We start from the raw sequence: 20,293 nt of genomic DNA on the forward strand, positions 1-20,293 counted from the left end.
AAACTGCTGACCACATCTCGATAAGAGTCCATAGATTTTTTTCTGCTAGAACCTGAACCTTTTGCGATAGGCTTCTGACATCAGCGGATGTTTAGTAATGTTAGCATCTTTTATAGCGGCATAATCATTATCTTTTTCCGCAGGTGATTCTGCGAAAGCATCAAGCGCTTTGTAGAGCAGCAAAGGCGTCAGATGTCTGTCCCACTGGTCTTGGGACAGACGATACTGATGGCATGCATTTTCAAAAGATCGCAAGAACAAGTCAATGTCAGTGTCTTTTTCAATAGTAGAAAATTTAAATTTTGCACTTACAGGTGATGCGGCTCCTTCAGCAGGGAGGCTGGGCGATGAACTCCGGCTGGCCTGTTGCACCTTGGCCATGTTCAGTTCATGCTGTCGTTGGCGCTCCCATTCTGTAGCAGCAGCTTACCATTCTGCGGCAGTGGCTTGGTGTTCTTCCCGCTTCTGCTCCGCCATGTACTGCAGGTACTTTTCCAGGTCAGTGTCCATCAGCTTTTGTAATGCCTGCTGCATTACAAAAGCACAAATGGACAGTCCAGTACTGGCCGGTTCTGGGCGAGTACTTGGAGAAGCTCTGAGACTGAGGACCATACTGACAGTCTCCTGCATAGCCGTTGTAGCAGGGACCTCAGGATGCTCAACCTCTGTACGCATAGGGTCTTCAGTCTCTGGTTCCCCTCGACTTGAGTTAGATGAGCCAGTGTCCTCCTCAGTTGACACATCCAGCACCCGCAGTTGCGGGCTATCCCATCTGTACAAGTCTACTATCAGGTCCTGTTTTGTCTTGCGGAGGATGTCAATGCCCTTCGCTTCACAAAGACTTTCCATATCTGCTTGGCACATGTTCTTGTAGTTCCCGGACATTTTCACGCCAAATAAAAAATAAACTTTTGGGGAGGGGTACTGGCTATACAGTCTCTCTGTATATATAAAAATTATATTGCATTCAGCTACAACACCAACAAATTAGTTCGTTTCTCGACAGGGCTAATTTGATCTATCTGAGATACTTTAGTATTTTTTGTTACCTTACTGCATTCATATTGCCATCAGTTCTGACCAAATTTCCTGTGCCTTTGTAGCTTACACATCTCAAAAATATCAGCAATTCACCGCGTTTCACAAAAGGAATGGCATACCTTTCATCACAGGCCTTGTTGACTCCTCTACAAATGTTGTGTTTTTGGTTATGGTCAAAAAGTTCAATTTTAATCTCACCACTCCAAATGACTTTGTGACAGAAGGTTTAAGGCTTGGCTCTGTGCTGTTTGGCATATTGTAAGTGGGATACTTTGTGGCATTTGTGTAGTAATAGCTTTCTTTTGGCAACTTGACCATGCAAGCCCATCGTTCTTCAAGTACATCCTTATTGTGCATCTTGCAACTGCCACACCACATTTTTTCAGAGTCCTGTACATCACCTGAAGTTCTGTGTGGGTTTTTCCTTGCGTCCCAAACAATTTTTCTGGCAGTTGTGGCTGAAACTTCAGTTGGTCTACCTGAGCGTAGTTTGGTTTTGACACAACCCATAATTTTCCACTTCTTAATTAGAGTTTGAATACTGCTGATTGGCATTCGCAATTCCTTGGATACTTTGTTATATCTTTTTCCTGTTTTTCAGAGTTCAACAATCTTTTCCCGCAGATCCTTTGACATTTCTTTTGTTTTACCCATGATTTAGAATCCAAAAAACATCAGTGCAACACTGGATCAAAGATGCAAGGGTCTGTCTAGAAACTCATTTTTTTTTATACACACCCACTAATTACACTACAAGCAAACAAATCACGGCTAAAGATGGTTACCTTTAATAGTCATTAAAACCCATTTGTGTCAAGTTGTGTGCATGTTATTAGGCCAAATCAACAATGTTGTTTGAAAGTAAATGGCTTCAGCCAACCACTAACCATGAAAAAAAGAAAAGTTTTTGAGTTATCATTCATATTCTGACATTTTCTAAGCTGCTCTAGAGAGTATACTGAACAATTCAAGAAGCTAACTGACCCTCCTCGCAATCTAAATATCCTTACCATAATCATACGAATATCACTACTGTCATTCATGGCCAAATCTACCAGTATGTTTGTGGGGCGCAGAAGCAAAAAGTTGGGTACTGCGTGTAATACTGTTTTTATTTGCACTAACAGTAGTTCCTTGAAGGATTACTTTTAGAAGGTATTCCCTTTGACAGATCTACAAGCAGATTCAAACTATGACATAACATGAGAACACGTTTTGAATGAGCAGAGAAAAGGGAAACAAAGGGTTTACATGAATTATAAGGATGGATAAAGTAGAAATTGGGTGCAATGTAGACAGAATTATAAAAACATTTGATAGTTATTTGAGATGGTAAGGTCAACATTAAGTCCTGCTTGTCCAACAAGATGGTTATCGTAAACATTTTAAGGTACTGTACAGATTCAATGCTACCTTTCAAAACCATAACACTGAAGGCCATCCTTACAGCTTTTATATTCCCATTTCTGTAGTGTCTGAGTTGTTTCCCCAAACCCCCACTGTCACATTTACTGCATAGTGTAAGTATCACCCCATTGCTGGAAGAGCAGTGGTATAAACCTATGATGTTAAAAGTCCCTGCCACACGTGTGACACATTAATGACTGATTGGTTAATGTTACTGCACAAAATTACAGCGTTTACTCCCACATGGCTTAGATCCCAAGTTATGCTGGTCTTCTGTATCTTTTGTTGTCGGGGAGATTGTGCCAACAATAAGGCTATAGCCGGAAAAAAAGGGTGCCGTAGGCCCCTTGAAAAGAAGAGTGCTGCCACAGGGGGCCATTATAAAAGCCAACACTAGTGACATTGGGTGGAAATGTTAAGGTATATGGCAGGGGAGGGTAGTTAAGGGCTAGGCGCCACCAGGGGAGGGTGGTTAAGGATTAGCTGCCTCCAGGGGGGTCAGTGTTCTTCTTAGGCTCGTTTAGCCAGGTGCTCCACCCGGCTAATTTTGGTGAACACCCGGCTGTCATCAGCTTGCCCCCTCATCCCCCTCCTATGCTGTAAGCAGCACTGTGCAAAGAAGCACTGGCCCACATTCTCCCATCGCACCCCATCCAGCTACTTTTTCATGCCACCCACCTGGAAAAAACTTCTGGGGAGAACTCTGGGGGTTAAGGGTCAGGCACCACTGGGGGATTTAGGGGTTAGGCATAGGTAGAAGAGGGGTTAAGGGTAAGGAGTTGGTGGGGGGTGAGGGGTGGAGGTTAAGGGTTGCATATTGGTAAAGGAAGGGTTAAGAGTTAGGCATCGGTAGAGGGAGGGTTCTGTGTGAGAGTAGGCTTAGGTTATAGTTAAATATTGATAAAGATTACTGATATTTTACTATCATAATTAAGTAGTAGAATATTGGTAATTTTACCGATATTCAACTTTTCTCCAAGCGCCTTTTTTACATGTACGACTCCAAGGTGCTGTAGATCACACTAGACAGAAATAAACAATTTAGAGTGAAATTACAGAAAAGCATGAACATTGCTATGCCATGAAGTAACGCAGGAAATATAAACACCATAACATTGTGCCTCATTATTTATCTCAGACTTCTTATCTTGTAATGTATTGGCTACTGACCAATCATATTCTGACAAAGATAATAGTTACTGTACTCAAAAGTGTAAACATGTACTCACTGTGAGTGCCTGCAAAGCTTCCCATTCTTGTGGAGACTGGATCTTGTGAGCCAAAAGGCTGACAGCAATCTGTGGGCTGCCAACATGACATGTCAATCAATCTCAAAAGGATGTATATAAAGTATATTTAAAATGTAAAACCAGAAATAGAAAAATAACAGTACAGCTTTCAGTGGGACCAGTCTAAAATATAATAGCATAGTATTATTACAAAATAGTTTTAATTAAATCCTGCACAGTATCTATAAGTGGTTCTGTGTTGTTTGACACGAACATTAAAGAGACACTGAAGGCACTTAAAAAACGGCTTTTTACCTTTTATTTATGTTAGGCATGTTTGCCCCTGTTAAAACACTGCTATCCCACGGCAGAACGAGGATTTTTTACCCCCAAATCCCCTGTGCAAAATCCACGACTTTCTTGGTTGTGGATTTTGCTGCCCAGGGAGGCAGAGCTGTCGGCTGTAGCTCTGCCTCCATGTGCACCAAACAGCGCTGATCGCCGCCTCTCCCCCGCCCCTCTCAGTGAAGGAAGACTGAGAGGGGCGGGGAGAGGTGGCGATCCGCGCTGATGGTCGCGGGTAGAGGCAGAGCTGCAGCCAAAAGCTATGCCTCTCAGGGAAGCGTTCCCCACAATGTGCCCCAGGGATTTTTGGGGTAAAAATCCTTGTTCTTCCGCGGGTTAGCGACGTTTTAACACGGGCAAACATGCCTAACATAAATAAAAGGTAAAAAGCCGTTTTTAAATTGGCTTCAGAGTCTCTTTAAGGGCTTGTTCACACTGAGCGTTTGTCTTTTTTTTAAGCGCTGGCGATTTTAGAAATCGCCCTAAAAGCGCTTGTGCAATGATTCCCTATGAGAGTGTTCACATATGAGCAGTTTGATTACGATCCGCTACCAAAAGCTCTGCCTGTACCATTTGCTGAGCACTTTGGCTCGATGGAAGGTGTAGGGAAATCGCTATGTGCTTGAAAAGGCGCTTTGTATAGTGATTTCCCGAGCGCTTTTAAGAGTAAATACATACCGGGTCAAAGAGTTTACATCCTGACTTACGTCAGGAAGTAAAATATCATTCACTAATCAAAAGTGCTTAGAAAATCGCTTACACAAAATCGCCCAACGCTCAGAAAACGCCAGGAATCGCTTTAAAAAATTGTGCACAAAAGCGGTCAGCGCTTGCGATTTGTAATGTGAACATAGCCAAAATGTCCCTCTAGATTTGCCTAGTGTTCTTATCACTGTGTCATATCCTGAGATATGAGATGATGGGGAAATCTGGAATACCTGAAAGGACAGAGAACCATTCCAAACAAAAGCTTTAAACTGAACCCGAGGTGGCTTGTAAGAATCCTATTACCCAGAGGCTGGGTCTGCATATAATGCCCAGCCTCTGTTGCTATAATGTTTCCCAGCAATACAAGAAAAAAAACTGGGTCTCTACCTGGATAAATGCAATGAAAGCACTATTTTATTGCACCATAGTGACAAAACAACACAACGTTTCGGCCAGCAGGCCTGCCTGCTGGCCGAAACGTCGTGTGAACACTTGATAAAGGCCTGCTGGCCGAAACATTGTGTTGTTTTGTCACTATGGTGCAATAAAATAGTGCTATGATTGCATTTATCCAGTCTTTTTCTTCTATTGCTGTGGATTGTTGCACCTTGAGGGATCAGGGTGTGGACTGGTTGACTCCCTAGCTTTACATATTATAACAGTTGAGCTTCTAGGACTGCTTCTTTTTTCCTTGCTATAATGTTTCCCCCCAGGCCCCCCCTGCGCTCTGCTGTCCCCCATAAATCACACCGCCGTGTTAGCGACATCGCTAGCCGGCTGTTTACATATGCAGTGCCATTCAGTGCAGCTCTCCCACCCCCTCTATGTCGCCGCTCCCCGCCTGTGTCCCTTCCCTCCCCTCTGATTGGAGGGAAGGGACGCAGGCGGGGAGCGGCGAGAGTGACTGTGCAGATGTAAACAGCCTGCAATTGACACGCTGCGTGTCGCTAGCACGGCTGTGTGATTTATGGGGGACAGCAGAGCGCGGGGGGGGGGGGGGGGGGCTGGACGGAAACAGTATAGCAACAGAGGCTGGGCATTATATGCAGACCCAGCCTCTGTGTGCTAATAGGATTCTTACAACCTCGGGTTCTCTTTAATGAGCTTTACTGAGGTCATAAAAAAGTAAATTTAAGCCACAAAAAGTTTTTGGGAATGTTTTTCTTGTGTTTTTGTTTTACCTCAGATCTACTATATTTAACTAATTCTGGGAGTAGGAGTGGATAATCTAGAGTAAACTTTTGACACCCCATATTAACTTTGTCATTCAGAGCCCCCCCCCCCACACACACACACACAAGCTCGCACATGCACACACACGTAGTTCAGGGGGTCCCCTCCCTACCCTTAACATTTGGAGAGTGTAGGAGGTATGAGTGCTGAGATATTTGGACTTACCCGGTAAATATCAGTAGTATAATACTGAAGAAAATGCGAGACACAGAATCAGGCATAGCAGCCTAGTGGAGAACAGTGAAATAGCAGAAACCAGTCTGTTTCATACTGAAAATCGGGGCAAAGTTTTGCCGTGATTGCATTTACAACTGCTGTGAATGAGAATCGCACCCTGAACAACAATCACAAACAGAATTGCTGCAAAATATTTTTTTGCAGCAATTTTAGTGTGAACCAGGGCTCTAATTGATCTGGATAAACTTTGGTATCTATATCAGAAAAAAGGGGCGTGTCTTCAACTAAGGGAATAAAACTAGCTCTTTACAGCAAGCTCTGCATGCCAGTAGTAAATATGATTCCTCCCATGCTGCATGAGGCAGTTTTCATCACCACACTGACAAGATAAGAAGATTTTTATTATATCTCTTTTGCGTATCTCTTCTTCTTTACCTCATTACACACTCTCTTTTCCTTTAAAAAAAAAGAAAAAAAAAAGAAATCTCTACTTACAGTTTAATGGCTGGTTCAAAGAGAGCCTGAGGTGGGCACATAAAATTAAAAAAAAAAAAAAAAAAAAAACTATGCTACCTAATCCAGGGGGCTGGGTGGATCAGGTAGCCGTCATCCCTGCTGCTCCGTTGGCCTGCATCGCTTAGCTTTCACTTTCATGACCTCTGGGGCCACGACGCTGGAAGAAGAGATTATCTCTCAGCGTGCAGGGAGGCGGGATGAGGGGGGGGGGGGGGGGTCAGCAGGAAGCATGGCCAGGGGGAGAGAGCTGCCCTATGGCAGCTGGGGAAAGCCTGCAGGAACGCCCCCAGTGGGCGTTTTTTGTGCAGGGAATCTCTCTCCTCCCATTACCCTCGGGAATAGCGACAATCGTTGTCGCTAATTTTAGGGGGTTATAGCGTGGAGGTGGGGGGGGGCAGAGAGCGGCATGGGGAGGGGTTGGGGGGACAGAGGCAGGGAACATGCCTCTGTGTCCCATCTGCCCCCCTGCCACACTGCCTCAGGTTCTCTTTAAGCTAATAATTTCAAAAGCGCTTTGCAAATGTAATGTTTGCAACCAAAACCATCTTTTTAGTGCTGAAGACACTCATCCCCCATTTATTCAGTGCTACAAGCTCACATTTCATAGACAAGCTGAAGCATATTTTTAGTTCTAAATTAGGTTAAAAGAGCAACTTGAGTATCCTTTGCATGTAAATGTTATCGGACCTCTGAACAGGTTCATTCCTAAATTGACAAAATAAAAACTTAAGGCAGCCTTTTTTGCTACTTTGCTACTAGAATTTGCTACTGGTTATTTAACTAGCAGCTTCCAAACATATAAATCCTTGCAAGCCCAAGGAATTCTGTATTTGTTAATCCAACATTTGATATTTTGTCAAATGTTATGCTCATCCCTAGTGTGGAAAATAATGAACAAAATGTAGTTCTTGGGTTGTCTATACTGAACCGTGAGTACAGATTCTAGGCTAGAAAATAGGCACTGTTTATAGTTTGCACTTATGGTTGGATCTGGAAATGTATAACTGGCTGCAACCTGAAACAAAATGTTAAATTTGTAATACCGGTAGCACTCAAAAACCTAAACGACATGATTTACAAGAAAAATTACCGAACATGAATTTTGAATTATAAGTGCAATACTGTGACTGAAATGGGACAATGCAGCCTCAAGAGTTAACCAAGCTCAATCTCAATACACCATGATTAGAAATTGTCTTAATTATATCCTGAAATAACTGTACTTTTTTCCACTCTGATCTCAAGTCCTGCTTCCATGCCTTCTGAATGAGGCAAGCCAGAGCAATGCACTAGTAGTTTTATCTTTGACTGTTATCCCTTGTCTAAAGAATTTTCTTTGCTCTGCATCTGTGATAAGTTCTCAGAAGTTGTCTACCTAATGTGATTAGGTAAACTGGGTTAGTAATTTTCAGTCCCTTGGTTCTATAAATTGGCAATTTTGTACCTGAGGAAGCCAACTGTGTTCGGTAAAAAGTGTTTGTGAATTAAGTCTTAAAACACTTTCAGTGTACCTGTCTTCTAAGGCCCGGTTCACATTAGCGTTCCCTGTCCGGATCCGCCTGATCGGATCCGGACCGTATGCTGTACAAACGGAACGTACGTTCCGCATAGCAAAGCAAAGGCTATGCGGACGTTCACATACGTACGTTCCGTACAGTACGGAGCCGGACCGGATCCGGACTCCGGACACTTTTCCAACATGCGCTATTTTTTGGGTCCGGATCTCCGGCCCACGCACCCGGACCGGAGCCGGACCTGAGCCTGACAGCACCATCCAGAACACAGAAACCAATGGGAAACGGAAGGCACAAAACACACTGCCTGCAAACACCTGATGTTCTACCCCACTTCCTATGCGTATCCAAGCGGCCATTTCGGATGGGGACACATGGGCCAAGCATGTCTGGAGTGGAGCAGCAGTAACAGATGTGCTGGAGCTGTTTGGCAGAATGTCGGAGGTGGAGGTGAGGCCTACAGCGGAGGAACCTGATTCTACAGGTGCACCTTCTGCTGACCACAACATTTTTTTCTTTAAATTTCGCTATTTTTTGCCCACGGAACCGGATGGCAGCCTGATGCATGCCTGATGCAAACGGACCGGATCCGGTTCCGATCCGGATCAGGTCCTGATCCGATCAGGATCTGGTCCGTTTGCATGGCAAAACGCAAGTGTAAACGGGGCCTAAGAGTAAACAAAGAAACCTTCTTTCCTGTACCCAAAAGTGTGCATCTTCCCTGTTTCCAATAACAACCCCCTCCTAAACCCCACCCCTCTTTGGGAGGTCACCAGTTTATCCCTTTTGGCCTCCTCTCCCTCTATCACTCACAAGGAGTCCAGGGCATATGAGAAGGTAAAACCCTAGAGAGTGACCTGACAGAAGTCCTTGATCCACTATAACAAGGAAGGGGAGCTGTGTAGCAGACTGAAGAAAAAAAAAATCCTGAAAGCTACACAGAGATTCCCAAGATATGAGCAATAGAATTTTGTATCTACTGCATTTTTCGTACTATAAAACGCACTTTTTCTCCCCCAAACGTGGGGAGAACATGTATTTGCGTCTTAAAGTCTGAATACAGGGAGCCCCGACTTACTAAATGCCTGCCGATACAACCCACTGTGATGTTGGGGACCCCCTGCACCGTCCTTGTGTTCTCATTTGTCTCCCCCACATCCTACTTCGCTCCCCTCCTGGAAAGTAATTAGCATCAAAAGCCAAACGCATGTCTGACCTGACCTGAGGGCACCTGCAGTGATCAGAGATGTTTCCTCTCCCTCACTGCTCACCTAGAACAGAAAGGGCACAGTGGAGAACACAGGGATGGGGGGGCAATGGTGGACACAGGGGGACACAAAGGGTGATAAAAGAGGGACAATGGTGTACACAAAGGGGCATGGAGGAGGACATAGGACACAAAGGGGCACGGAGGACGTCACAAGGGGGATAGAGGAGAGGAGGACACAAAGGGGGATTGAGGAGGACACAATGTGGACAGAGGACGACACAAGAGGGACAGAGAAGGACACAAGAGGGACAAAGGAGGACAAAAGGGGGACAGAGGAGGACAAAAGGGGGACAGAGGAGGACAAAAGGGGGACAGAGGAGGACACAAGGGGGACAGAGGAGGACACAAGGGGGATAGAGGAGGACACAAGGGGGATAGAGGACGACACAAGGGGGATAGAGGACAACACAAGGGGGATAGAGGACGACACATGGGGGACAGAGGTGGGACGCAAGGGAACAGAGGAGGATAAAAAATGTACAAAGGGGAATAATTATTGGGGGGGGAGAAAACCCGCAAGACACTCCTACACCATGGACACACCAGGTTTAGTATATTTTCCCCGTTTTTCCCCCTCTAACCCTAGGTGTATCAGGAGCATCTTATTGTCTAAAAATATGGTACTTATATCATAGAATCATATTCAATTTTTGTTTTTTACTATCAATGGGGAAGGTAATATCTTCTACACATGCTAGATAAACCTTGCACAGGAAAATCATTTTTGGCTATCTCTGCAGAGAATCTAGTGAGTGTGCAGCTGAACCAAAATATTGTTTATTAATCTGTCACGGCTCTTTTGTCCCCTGCGCTGTAGAAAGTCACTCAATCATTCATTCATCCACTCTACATAGAACAGTACACACTGCTTGGCTATAGCTTAGCAGGGTATCTCTACAACACTTGTTCAAAAACTGGTTGCCCTAAAAGTCAAATAACGATTATTAAGTGGGACAGCAACAGTGTGTTTGAATGTAGCTTGAGAGGGGATACTCAATTTCTGTTCAATGGATTTTGATTTTCTAATGGGGATTTTACCCGCTGAAAACATTTTTAAGGGCTTGTTCACACGAAGGGCACTTTCAGGATTTTTTTATTCACCGGTGATTTTTAAAATCGCCCTAAAAGCGCTTGTGCAATGATTCCCTATGAGAGTGTTCACATCTGAGCGGTTCGATTACGATCCGCTCAGTAAAGTGCTGCCTGAACCATTTTTAGGGCAATTTGCCTATAATGGAAGGTATAAGGAAATTGCGAAACTCTTGAAAAAGCGCTTAGTATGGCGATATCCCAAGTGCTTTTAAGAATAAATACATTGTATTTATTACCGTATTTTCAAGGTCAAAGAGTTCACTTCCTAGCGCAACAAAACGCTCTGCAAAAGTGCTAAGCGCTTTACAAAAGAATGCAATGCGCAGGCAAGCGCCGGGAGGCACTAAAAATAATCGCGCACAAAATGATGGCATCAGCGATTGCGATTTTTTTTGTACTTTCAATACAAAACATTTTTTGTATCCCCATGATTTTTTTCCCACAAATCCCTTTGTATCTAATGATGTCAAAGAGAAAGAAGTCTAACCCTCAAAAATAGCAAAGCCGCAAGACAAGAAAAGTGACTAGGAAATGCTTCCACCAGAGTCGAAGACTCTAATAAGAATTTTTCAACAACTTAAACATGTTATTATCAAGTGGCCTTCTTAGTGCAAAAAAATAAAATAGGAAAAGAAGGTCGGTACATTTTGACAATTTTTTCTACAAACTGCATTACCATCCCATCCCAATTTTGGCTTTCATGCACTTTGAATTCAAATTGTAAACATACTATTATGTCTGTGTAGTCTATACTTGATAATTGGACTGTGTGTGCGGCGGGTATGTAAGCAGTATTGGCTCTTGGGAGCCTACTCCATACCAAGACCGTCATAAGCCCATATGGACTTTCGTCATTGTTACATGCCTATACACACTAGGCCCTATATCTGGCCTGGGTATGCGGTGGGCTTTGCGGTGTACTGACTCTTAGGTGCCCACTTCTTATTCAGACTGTTATTTGTCTATATGGGTCAGTGATCTTATAGAACAGTATCAACTTTATTCGCCAAGTACGCCTGGCTGTGGCGCAAATGGCAATGGCAGTACAAGACAGTACATAGGATAGACATGGCAATGACAATATATGACAACATAATACAAACATGGCAACATTTTCAGAGAAGAGTGTATAGACAAGACTAGGGAGTGGAACAGAGTTCCACACAAGTATACAGACAGTTCGTGGTGGGCGTCCGGTGAAGAGATGCTACTCATGGGACTAGAGTGCTGCAACTTGGCAGGGGGGGGGGGGGGGGGGGGGGCTAGAGTTTAGCAGGAGTACAGCCTGAGGGAAGAACATGCTCCTGCGCATGGCTTAGAGTGGATGGCTCTGAAACGTCAACTTGATGGGAGCAGTTCAAAAAAGTGACTGCCTGGATGGGAGCTGTCATTTGAGATCTTGGTGGCCCTCAACCTCATTCTGGTAGTGTGGAGGAGATCCAAAGGTGGCATGGGCAACCCTGTGATCTTTTCAGCCGTGCTGATAATTCTGTATTCATCGCTTGCGGCCGCCCCTGCATGCCAAAGAATAAGGGTGGCGCAAAAGATGGATTTGACAGTAGCTGTGTAGAAGCTGATGAGCAATTCCCGTGTTATATTTATATCAGATGTATATGTATACTTATTATAATTTTAGTATTTATATAGTGCCAACATCTTACGCAGCGCTGCACAGAGAATATAGTCTTGTTACTAACTGTCCCTCAGAGGAGCTCACAATCTAAACCCTACCATAGTCGTATGTGTATGTATGTATCGTGTAGTGTATTTATAGTTGTAGTATACTTATATCTGGGTATGTATTTTGTAATGTACAGATCACTATTAATTTATACTGTACTATACTGCTAACACTTTATTATACTGTTCTCTATGTATATGTAATTAAAAAAAATCTGAATAAAGAAACTTAAAAAAAAAACAAAAAAACAAAAACAAATTGTAAGCAGCTTGGAATTGAGCCAATCACACTTCCTGTTCTGCAGATTCTGGGTGGCCCATTTTCAAGCTATATACAATTTGCCATACATTTACATGCAAACCAGAATTATAATCTTATTGACCATCTCTATAACCTCCAACCGAATAACAATCTTTGCTCTGCCTACCCCTCAAGCTCTTTATTAATTTGATCACAGAAGCTGATGATGTATTCCCAGTCTTCCTGACGATTACAAGGGTTTGTGGCTTTATCTGAAAGAAAAAAAATTATTAATGATTTATATAAAACCATCATCTTCCTTAGTGCTGTACAAAATGAGAAACAAACATGGATACGGAAAAATGCAGGCATTGATAAATTTAAAAATACAGACATTATACTGTATAATATATATATGGTAAGTAGTAGACAATATAATTGTTAGTATGAAATGTCAGTGTATAGTGATTTTCAAAATGTACAACTTTTAAGATACAAAATGAGATTACCCTGCCCTTGTGAGTTTACAATCTAAAGGGATAGGGAGGAAACAAGAGGAGGGGCAATACATAAGGTTTTCATCCAGGGATGCTTTGTTTTTAAATATATACAGTTGGGCAACAGGTTGAAGGTGGAATGGCCTAGGTTATATTCTAAACTTGTCTGAAAAGGTGCGTTTTCAAGGGTGCACTTGAAGGTTACAAGGTTTGGAGAATGTTTTAAAGGAGAATTTAAGAGGCAAGGAGAGGCCTGTGAGAAGTCCTGTATTTTCTTTGAAATAAATAAATACATTTGCCGAAAAGCCTGAGCACACTTGCACTCTTCAGTAAATTTTACAGCAATACATATCAGTTTATAATAAAACATGAAAAAGGCTGTATCATCCCAAATTATACATGTTTTCTGATGCAGACACATAGCCGATATTTTGAGACGCGCAGGTCACTTCCTCAGAGCAAAACAGTTCTGTCAGTTAAGTCAGTGGGACATTAGTCCAGGCAGCAAGCCTATACACTCGTCAGTAAGCAATGTGACTAGTCCAGCAGCCGCCAGACTTGAGACCCAGCTTGCTGGCAAATGTATAGGCTTGATGTAATATTGATGTAATTGACAGATCTGTTTTGCTCTGAGGAAGGGACTTGTGGGTCCCAAAATGTCGACTTTTCACCAATAAACACATATAATTCAATAACTACCAGCCCTTTTCATATATTCTATGGATTACAAAGGGGGTACTTTCAATAAGAATAATAGCATATACCAAGGGTGTGCTGTTTAAACTCCATTACCTGTAGTCTGTAACATTGATGTTGTTAAAAAATGCACAGACGCTCAGGTCCTAAGGCTTGCTTCACACTATGAGCTAATAGAGTCCGCTTCAGGGAAATTACCTGCTTTGCTTCACTCACTGTGGTGTAGCTGCATGCTCTGACCACAACGACAGGACTGCATAGAGGAAAGAATGAGAAATAAATGTTGGCACTGCAATATTCTTTTTAATCCACAGTGAGGCACATCATACACAGTACACATAAAAGTGGTTGTTGTGAAACATACCAGTGCTTGAAGCGATGTGGGTGCTGGGCACTGTTAGCCTGATGGGCGTTTCGTGCGGATATGCGCTTCAATGAAGGTTCAGAGCAGCCCTTGAAGCTAAGGTCTAGGTCAGGCTAACAGTGCCCAGCACCCACCGCCACAACCTCTTTTATGTGTGCTGTGTATGATGTGCCTCACTATGGATTTAAAGGAATACTGCAGTGCCGACATGTCTTTCTCTTTCTTTCCTCTATTATAATACCTGTATATTCCTGCGTATAAGACTACTTTTTAACCCTTGAAAATCTTCTAAAAAGTTGGGGGTCGTCTTATACGCCGGGTATCATTGATGCTGGGTCATACCCCCTATCCTGTTACCGCCTCTCAGATCTCGCTGCTGAGGACTGTAGTGAAGCGGCGCAGGCGCACATGTGAGAGATCTGAGAGGCAGAGATAGAGGTAAATAGGATACAAGGGCGGGCCAGAAGGGTGAAAGAGGCATGTTTTATGGGCACAACACAATCTATTCTTCCATACTGCTCTGATAAACAGGTAGACAAGTAGAGCTGACCAATCCACTTAGGGAGAGGGAGAGTTGACCAATCCAACCAGTCAATTGACTATATACTGTTATATACTGGGTACCACATACAGTACAGCACCAGTATATGATTTTTTTTAATTTGGTGTACGTTGGAAGAGAGGTAGTCTTATACGGTGAGTATATCACAAACTCTATATTTTAACTGAAAAAGTTGGGGGGTCGTCTTATACACCCAGTCGTCTTATACGCCGGAATATACGAGTAATAATATTGAATTATCTACCAAGATAGAGAAATATGTGCACTGTTCACTTTAAGCATCATTGTAAGTAATAATTTTAAGCATCATTATACTGTAAATCTATGGTAGATCATAAACATGCAGCGCATACAAGAAATCCCAAAAATATCTGAGAATTTGACGTGTTCGACAATAAAAGTATGCAAAAATCCCTTAGCAGGGCCTTTTGGAGCCTGCCTCGAGCTGCGAAGCGCACACTGGGCAATTTGGGAATCCTGCAATTGCCAGACCACGAATTACATCTCCCTCCGAGTTAAGACGACTCGTAGGGGGAATAGTATTCAATCACCTCACCCCGTCATTCAACTTACTGTGCGCCAAATAACTCTGGTGGCAGGATGCCATATACGCAAAAATCCCTACTGAACTAAATGACTCATTAAGATTGAAAAGTCACAAGCTATATACAGTTTTCTCCCCAGGCTCTTTTAGCCGGGTACTCCACCCTGCCAATTGTGGAAAGCACTCTGCTGTCATCGGCTCGCCTTCTCATCCTTCGCCTATGCTTCAAGGAGAGTTGTGTCAGCCCTGCATTCCCCCGGTTGCGCCCGACCGGGCTACTGATTTATGCCACCTGGGTGGAAAAAAATTAATGGGAGAATACTGTATATTTTATTGTTCCTAGTCTTCCTCATTCAGCAAAAATTACCTAACACAGGAAGGTGTGCACGCCAAATTTAAAGCAACCATGATGCTAGGAAAAAATGTATATATATACGAAAGGCTCTGTATCCTATAGAGCCTAACCGGTTATCTCTGTGTGCACATGTTCTACTGCTGTCACCACATTGAAGTTATTTGACCTCCAGGTTGAATACCTCTTGTAGATTTCTCAGAAGGCTTCAGAAATGGTTCTGTACCTGAGTACTTTATTATTATTATTTATTGTATTTATAAAGCGCCAACATATTACACAGCGCTGAACATTAGTTTAGGTTACAGACAATATTTAGGGGTGACATACAGCAAAATGACAATACCTGAATACAAGAAAGACCAGATCATGCAGCACAGTAGGAGTACAAGGTAATGCTTAGTCACTGGAGGGGAGCATGGAGATTAGGCAGGTTAGGTTCACTCAGATGCATAGCATGGGTTCACAGTAATGGAGGTGCATGATCAGGTAGGACACAAAAGGAGGAGGACCCTGCCCAACGGCTTACAATCTAGAGGGAGAGGTAAGGACACGAAAGATAGGGGACCAGAGTTCAGCTGTGGGTTTACAGCACTTGTGAGGGGTAGTAGGTCAGAGTGAAAAGGTGAGTTTTGAGGGCTTTCTTGAAGATGTTGAAGGAGGGGGCTGCCGTAATGGGTGGAGGTAGGGAGTTACATAGTGTTGGAGCAGCTCATGAGAAGTCCTGGAGGCGTGCATGGGACTGGGTGATGCGGGGGGCGGTTAGGCGAAGTTCATTGGAAGGGCGGAGTGAACGGATAGGTGGTGGAGCGATGGGAGCAGTGGATAATTCTGGCTGCCGCATTCATGATGGACTGCAGTGGGGCTGTTCGGGTCATAGGGAGACCAGACAGAAGGGCATTGCAGTAGTCAAGGCAGGAAAAAGGGCATGGATGAGGAGTTTGGTGGTGGCAGAGGTCAAGAAAGGGGGAATCTTACAGATGTTACGAAGGTGGAAGTTGCAGGACTTTGTGAGGTTTTGGATGTGGGGAGTGAAGGAGAGTGCGGAGTCGAGGGTGACACCCAGACAGCGGGCTTGAGAGGTAGGGCGAATGGTAGTGTGGTTAACAGTGACATGCACATCTGGGAGGTTAATGGATGGCCGGGGTGGGAAGATCATAAATTCCGTTTTGTCTAGATTTAGTTTCAGGAACCTAGCGGACATCCAGGAGGAGATGGCTGATAGGCAGGAGGAGACCTTGTCCATGGTAGTGGTGGATATGTCAGGGGTGTGGAGGTAGATCTGGGTATCATCTGCATACAGATGATAGTTAAAACCCATGGAGGAGATAACCTTGCCAATGGAGGATGTGTATAGGGTGAACAGTAGGGGGCCAAGGACCGAGCCTTGGGGGACTCCCACCGAGAGGTGGTTGGGGGTGGACGAGGACTCATTGAAGGCGGTCGTGAAGGAGCGGTTGGAGAGGTAGGATGAAAGCCAGGTCAGGGCGAGATCGTGAATGCCCATGGACTGGAGAAGTAGGGGATGATCTACTGCTGAAAGGTCAAGGAGGAGGAGAATGGAGTATTTACCTTCAGCTTTAGCTAAGGCAAGGTCATTGATCACTTTGGTGAGAGCAGTTTCGGGAAGCGAGGGGTCGAGAGAGGGTTTCTTGAGCAGGGGTAGTACAGTGGCCTTCAGAAGTCCAGCCTCAGGCATGCACAGTACAAATGCACCCTTCTTTGGAAGCACTCAGGGATGTGAGTGCTTCCAAAAAGCCTTCCAAGGAGATAGATAAGGCATCTAGCCACTTTATACAGTGATTCTCTTTCAAATTGGTCAGTTCACAATGACTGGAATACAGCTCATGCTTTATTTTCCCTTAGTCAAGAAAGGAAAAAAAATCAGTACCAGGAAACTAAAGACCTGTAAGCTTAAGGCCCCGTTCACATTGCACGTGTTGGCGTCCAGATTTCGGCAACGCGTGCAGGAGGCAGACACGCATAACATCAAAAAGTGCATAGAATGCACTGTCTGATGTTCACACTGCATGCATTCCGGACCAGTGTGGTCCGCGAACGCATGCGGCACACATTTTTTCAGATTTGGAAACGCTGAAAGCTGGTCTGTGGAATGTCAGCATATATATCTGGTGAGCTCATATTTTGTTTACGGCATGCTGGTGGAGGCACGTAGCGTGGATTTGTGACACGGTGATCACTAGGAGGTGTGAATAGAAGGGCCAGAACCCCTGGCGGTATTACGCTATGTTTCTCCGATCTTATGTCTTTTCTGAGAGTGACCGGGCATCGTGGAACAAGCGAGATCGCAGTGGAATCTGTTGTTAAAGCCTATTTGCTGATCTGTCATTCATTCAGTCACTAACGTCGGTGAGCATATTTGTATTGTCACTATGTGGATTGAATCTTAAACTGCTGAGAAATTATTGAAGGAAATGTCATACTCCTGGTTATGGACTTAAGTGGACTTTAATATGCAATATTGTTACTGCTAGTGTTTGAGCGCTGCACAAATTTCAATATTAACTATACAGTGGCTTTCAAAAGTATTCGGCTCCCTAGAAGTTTTCCACATTTTGTCACATTACTGCCACAAACATGAATCAATTTTATTGGAATTCCACGTGAAAGTCCAATACAAAGTGGTGTACACAGGAGAAGTGGAACGAAAATCATACATGATTCCAAACATTTTTTACAAATAAATAACTGCAAAGTGGGGTGTGCGTAATTATTCAGCCCCCTGAGTCAATACTTTGTAGAACCACCTTTTGCTGCAATTACAGCTGCAAGTCTTTTAGGGTATGTCTCTACCAGCTTTGCACATCTAGAGAATGAAATACTTGCCCATTCTTCTTTGCAAAACAGCTCCAGCTCAGTCAGATTAAATGGACAGCGTTTGTGAACAGCAGTTTTCAGATCTTGCCACAGATTATTGATTGGATTTAGATCTGGACTTTGAATGGGCCATTCTAACACATGGATATATAGAAAAAAGGTGATATTGGCGCTCCTTAATTATCACAGTTGCCACTACCTAAAATGTCAAAACTAAACACATATACATATAGATTATATAACAGAACAGGATGATCGCTATACAGCTGAGGGTAGCATTCCCCCCTAAAAGTTACTATGATAAAATGTCCGTACAGCGCTCACTCCACGTACTGTAACCACCAACAACAATGAATGTGCAACAGCTCCACTTTTATCAAAATCACCAGTCTTTGGTAAAAATACTCTCACCAACGTCCAACTGTTAATTATCACAGAGCAGCTAATCGGCTGGTATGGAAATCTTCCCACTTTTATTCCTCCAGATGATATCTCACATATGGCTCCGTTTGTACCTCAAAAGAACATATGATATGGCATAGTGTGAACCTGTTTACAACTGTTACTTTCTTCAAAGAACAAGATGTCTCTCCACCAGTGAGTGATCCCCACCGTGAAAGTCCGCACTCAGCCTCCACCAGATTAGAAGAAAAACATGCTCACCAGATGCAGGTGCTGACCAATTTGACCAGCTACAAAGCGTTTTGTTGACCCAACTCTGAACTCTCACAGCAGTCTTCTATCAGCAGCTGGTCTCAAATTTCCTCATGGAAAGGGATAATAGAGAACATAGTGTAAACCTGTCACAGCACTAAAACGCTTCACACCCGGTGCTCATATGGGCACAAAGTCCCCACTCCAGACAACCCACTCCCTGTGTAATACACCACACAGTTATATTAGTCGCTCACCAGATATTCTGCTGATCCTACACAGACCAGCTACATTCGCTTTGGGGTGTCTATAGGGGTGGAGTTCTTGTTGGCAGCGTTATTCTGTGCCTATAACTGATACACAGCTCCCATAGCGTAAAACTGTTTTATTCAGCAATAAAAGATTAAAATCACACTCACATTTGGTAAAAAGTTATGCGCATATAAAAGAAACCTCCTGGACGTCCTGAGCCACCGCTCTGCTAGCGTCTTCCTGTCTGCCGCTTGAGGCCACGCCCTACCGGTTTCGTCAAATGACTCATCAGGGGCTTGCTGGCCAGCGGCAGACATTGGACGCTATAAGCTACACTGTATGCTAATTTCCTCCCAGAGCGGCTCCAACTCTCGCGAGATGTTTACTCCCTGCTGCCTAGCAACCTCGTAGGTCTGCCGTGCTGTCATCTGAACTGCAACTCTCACCAGATGTTTACTCTGTGTTGCCTAGCAACCCCGTAGGTCTGCCGTGCTGTCATTTAGCCTCCCTGCCACTAAGATAGATTTTCCCCGTACAGGGACCCCTTCTTCTCTATAACATTAACATAGATCTTACTGATCTTCCCCATTATGAATAAGGGATAATATTTAATAGGTGAATATATCGTATTCTACATAGTCAACCTGTCTCTTCACCCTTCTCCAATGTTATTACGTGACCAATCTGATAATAATTCATATGAACCTACAATGGTGTGTCCTAACCCTGCATTTTATTCTTATTATATTTAATTCTAATTACAGTGCATGTTCCACCTTTCTATACCAATGGTGCAACCTCCTACATGCTCTGTGACTACACATTAACGCATTCCTAGGGCTCTTAACCACCTTTCTTCATCTCTTGTGCTACCACCTCTATATCACTATACAACAATGTTAAATATACAAGAAATGGTCCGACACATCCCGTATGATGTTGGGTAGACCTACCCTCACAGGGCCCTGCCCCTCAATCCCACTCCCGTTAACCCCAATGATCGGGATGTGTCTAACCATCATCAACAATACCGTGTACCATTTTCTTTCCCTTTCGTGATTAAGGGAACGGGGGGGGTTCT

General features: G+C 43.7%; 1 protein-coding gene across 2 annotated transcripts in view; it reads right to left on the reverse strand.

The window, feature by feature from the left end:
• Nucleotides 1–20,293, reverse strand: part of GGA3 (golgi associated, gamma adaptin ear containing, ARF binding protein 3) — a 257,926-nt gene that overhangs the window by 185,236 nt on the left and 52,397 nt on the right. For both annotated transcript variants that reach the window (XM_068261937.1, XM_068261936.1), the window contains exons 2-3: nucleotides 12,641–12,725; nucleotides 3,678–3,753 (exon numbers count right to left, since the gene is read on the reverse strand). In XM_068261937.1, the coding sequence (XP_068118038.1) occupies nucleotides 3,678–3,753; nucleotides 12,641–12,725 (161 nt within the window). The remainder of the gene's footprint in view (nucleotides 1–3,677; nucleotides 3,754–12,640; nucleotides 12,726–20,293) is intronic.

Source organism: Hyperolius riggenbachi, chromosome 12 (assembly GCF_040937935.1).
Source record: "Hyperolius riggenbachi isolate aHypRig1 chromosome 12, aHypRig1.pri, whole genome shotgun sequence".
NCBI classification, from domain to species: Eukaryota; Metazoa; Chordata; class Amphibia; order Anura; family Hyperoliidae; genus Hyperolius; species Hyperolius riggenbachi.